This window comes from Dipodomys ordii, unplaced genomic scaffold (genome assembly GCF_000151885.1).
Source record: "Dipodomys ordii isolate 6190 unplaced genomic scaffold, Dord_2.0 Scaffold164, whole genome shotgun sequence".
Classification (NCBI taxonomy): Eukaryota; Metazoa; Chordata; class Mammalia; order Rodentia; family Heteromyidae; genus Dipodomys; species Dipodomys ordii.
Window position 1 is genome coordinate 172,031 of NW_012267380.1, and position 3,462 is coordinate 175,492.

Here is a 3,462-nt window from a genome sequence, read left to right on the forward strand (position 1 = left end):
TGATCAGCAACAAGGGGTTATTTAGTAGTGATTCGACCAGATGAGTAGAGGTGCTTTGTTTCTCAAGTCTTGTTAACTTTGTCGTGTCGCCTTACGTTTTGGATTTAACATCCACTTATGTGCTGTTTGTCTCTTTGCTCTTGGCTTACCTCGTTCAACATGATTTCTTCTAGTTCCATTCATTTCCCTGCAAATGCCATTATTTTGTCCTTTCTAATGGCTGCATAATATTCCATTGTGTATAGATATCACAAGTTTTGGATCCATTCATCTGTGGGGACATCTGGGTTGTTTCCATATCCTAGCTATTGTGAACAGTGCTGCAATAAACATGGAGGTGCACGTGTCCTTGTATACTGGTTCCTGTTGTTCAGGATAAATGCCTAGAAGTGGTATGGCTGATCATAGGGGAGGTCAATATTTAGCTTTCTGAGGACCCTCCAGACTGCTTTCCACAGTGGTTATATAAGTGTACATTCCCACCAGCAGCATAATAAGGTTCCTCTTTCTCCGCATCCCCTCCAGCATTTGTCGTTGGCTGACTTAAGGATGTGGGCCATTCTGACTGGGGTAAGGTGGTATCTCAGGGTTGTCTTTATTTGTACTTCTTTCACAACCAGGGATGGTGAACATTTCCTCATGTGTTTTTTGCCATTTTTATCTCTTCTTCTGAGAAGTCTCTCTTTAGTTCCCTTGCCCATTTAGTAATTGGTTTGTTAGGTTGGGAGGGATTAGTTTCTTGAGTTCCCTGTATATACTGGATATTAATCCCTTGTCTGATATATTGCTGGTAAATATTTTTTCCCCAGTTAGTCGGTTGTCTTTCTAGCTTGGTTGCTCTGTCTTTAGCTGTGCAGAAACTTTTTATTTTAAGGCAGTCCCATTTGTCAAATCCCTCTCCAATTTGTTGTGTCCAGCTTACTTTTGAGATAGGGTCTTGTGAACTTTTTGCCTGGGCTGGCCTTGAACTATGATCTGCCCATCTCTGCCTCCAGGGATGTAGCTGGGATGATAGCTGGTGTAACCATGCCTGGATAACCAGTCTTTCCTGTTCTTGTTGAATGTGAAGGAGACTTTACTCCAAGAGCCCAGCCCTCTCTCCCCTGGCCATGCTGGCCCAGACTTGGGTTGTGGTCCTACAGGGAGCCAGGGAAAGGGGGGATTGTCTCTTGTGGCAACATGGTCCCCGCGGTAACTTGGCTCCCTCCTTGTGACATCTCTGAGGTCATGCTGCCTTTTCTCAGCTGGAAGAGTGAGGGGAGGGCAGACATGGAGGCCAACCCTCCACTCCGATCCAGCCTCCTGGGAGTTCTGCTGCAGGTTGGGCGGCTCTCGGCTCTGGTGAGTTGAAGACGGAGGACAGGGCAGCTTCTTCCAGCCACCTCAGTGAGGGCACACAGGCCCAGGGGCTCTGGAGAAACTGCTCCCCAATGTCATCCTCCCATGCCTGCCACCTTTCTCTGTCCCCAATGTCACCTTGCCCCTGGCTCTCCTGAGATACAGGTGTGATCTTCAGATCTCAGCCCCCTGAGTAGCTGGGATAACAATTGTGATCCTCGGCCAGGTGCCAGTGGCTCACACCTGTAACCCTAGCTACTCAGGAGGCTGAGATCTGAAGATTGCTGTTCAAAGCCAGCCCAAGAAGAAAAGTCCATAGGACTTTTATCTCCAATGAACCATGAGAAATCCAGACGCGGTGCTGTGGCTCAAGTGGTAGAGAGCTAGCCATGAGCATAAGAGCTCAGGGCCAGTGTCCAAGATCTGAGTTCAAGCTCAGGGACTCACACAACACACACACACACACACACACACAATGATCCTGTGGTGTGAACCCTCCTGAGTATCTGGTATTACAGATTTGACTGCAGCACCCGAAAGCCCCATTTCTTTCTCCATGGAGGTGGGTGGCACTGGGTGACCTGGGTGTCCTGCTCCTCCGCAGGTGGTCCGGAACCGCGTGCACTTGTACAGCTTCCTGCTGGTGAAGATCGGCCTCTTCCGGTGTTGGGTGTTGGGGCTGGCACAGGAGGCCCGAGGCTCCTGCAGCACCCAGGCCTACCTGTTCCCGGAAGCTGACGCCTGCTCCCTGGGCCAGGCTGTGCGAGCGGGGCTGACTCTGCTATGGGTTCCCGTGTGGCTGCTGCTGTGGTGGCTCCGGCTGCTGTGGTCATCGGGGCTGGGCTGTGTGGGGACCCTGGGCCTTGCCCTGCAGCGCCTCGGTACCTGCGAGTGGCCGGGCCTGCCTGTGGTCACCTGGAGGGAGCTGCTTCTCACCTGTCTGCACAGCCTGATGCTCGTGGCTTTGCTGCTGCTGCTGCTGCCCTGGAGATTGTTCCAGAAGGTGAAGCGCTTCAGCCTGAGCTGGCTGCCTGGACAGGTGGGTCCGGGTAAGGCCAGTAGGACGTGGGTGTGGTCAACCAGGGGCGTGGCAAGGATGGGGCATGGTCGTGGTGGGCGTGGCTTTGGTGGGCAGGGCCACGAGGGGGCGTGGTTGGGGCAGGTGGGTTGGGCGGTGGGGCCAAGATTAGGCGTGGACAGGAAGAGAGTGTCAAGGCCAGTCAGGGTGTGGGCGTGGCCGGGGCGGGGCTTGGGTCAGGGCCTTTATGGGCTTGGGTGGGCATGGCCAGCACAGGGCTTGGGCGGGCCGAGGGGCAGTTTGGGGCCATGAGGGGCTCAGGGTACCCCCGAGGTTCACCCACCTGCCCTCTTGCTGCCCAGGACTTGCTGTGGGAGCCCCTGGGGCGGATGCAGCGGCTGTACTGGTGGGCGGAGCATGGGGCGGCACTGGCCTCCTGGCACCTGGCCTACCTCATCACCTGGACCACCTGCCTGGCCTCCCACCTGCTCCAGGCTGCCTTTGAACACACAGCCCAGCTGGCCGAGGCCCAAGATGCTGACCCTCAGGAGGCTGGGGGGCCCTTACAGGAGCCCCCACTGCCTGAGGGCTCCACCCCGAAGGCCGAGCCTGCCCTGCCAGAGCCTGGAGAATAAATGCCCGCATCTGTGTCTGGTGGTCTGCCCTGGCTCAGCACACTGCCCCTTCCTTTCTAGGCTGGGGGGGCCATTCAGAGTTGGGATAGCCGGGACAGCTGGGCTGACCGCAGATGCCGGCCCAGGGGCCTCTAAAGGAAACCACAGCCCTCCTAGTCCCTTCCTGGGGTCAGATAGCAGCCCATCGCCTAGCAACTGGCATCTGGATTTTATTAGCCCCACTTCCAGATGACAGAACTTGAACCCAAGGGATTAAACCTTCCCAGGGCCCCAGAACCAAGTTAATGGCAGAGCCAGAGCCTTTGTCTTCGACAGATTCCTAACTTTGTGTGTGCTCTTGTCGCTCTTGCCCAGGTTCTTTGGTGCCCAGGACTTTAGGAGAGATTGCAGTTACAGACCTGGTCCTCTGGGTGGCGCCAGGGCCTCATATTTGAGAAAGGGAGATTTTTTTTTTTTTGTGCCAGTCCTGGG

The 3,462-nt window shown here is 55.0% G+C and overlaps 1 protein-coding gene across 1 annotated transcript; it reads left to right on the forward strand.

Moving 5' to 3' along the window:
• The first annotated feature begins 1,269 nt into the window (after positions 1-1,269).
• On the forward strand, positions 1,270-2,991 carry Wbscr28 (Williams-Beuren syndrome chromosome region 28). The gene is made up of 3 exons (XM_013033167.1): positions 1,270-1,341; positions 1,943-2,377; positions 2,719-2,991. Exons 1-3 carry the CDS (start codon positions 1,270-1,272, stop codon positions 2,989-2,991), a joined length of 780 nt encoding a protein of 259 aa, XP_012888621.1.
• Positions 2,992-3,462: the final 471 nt, after the last annotated feature.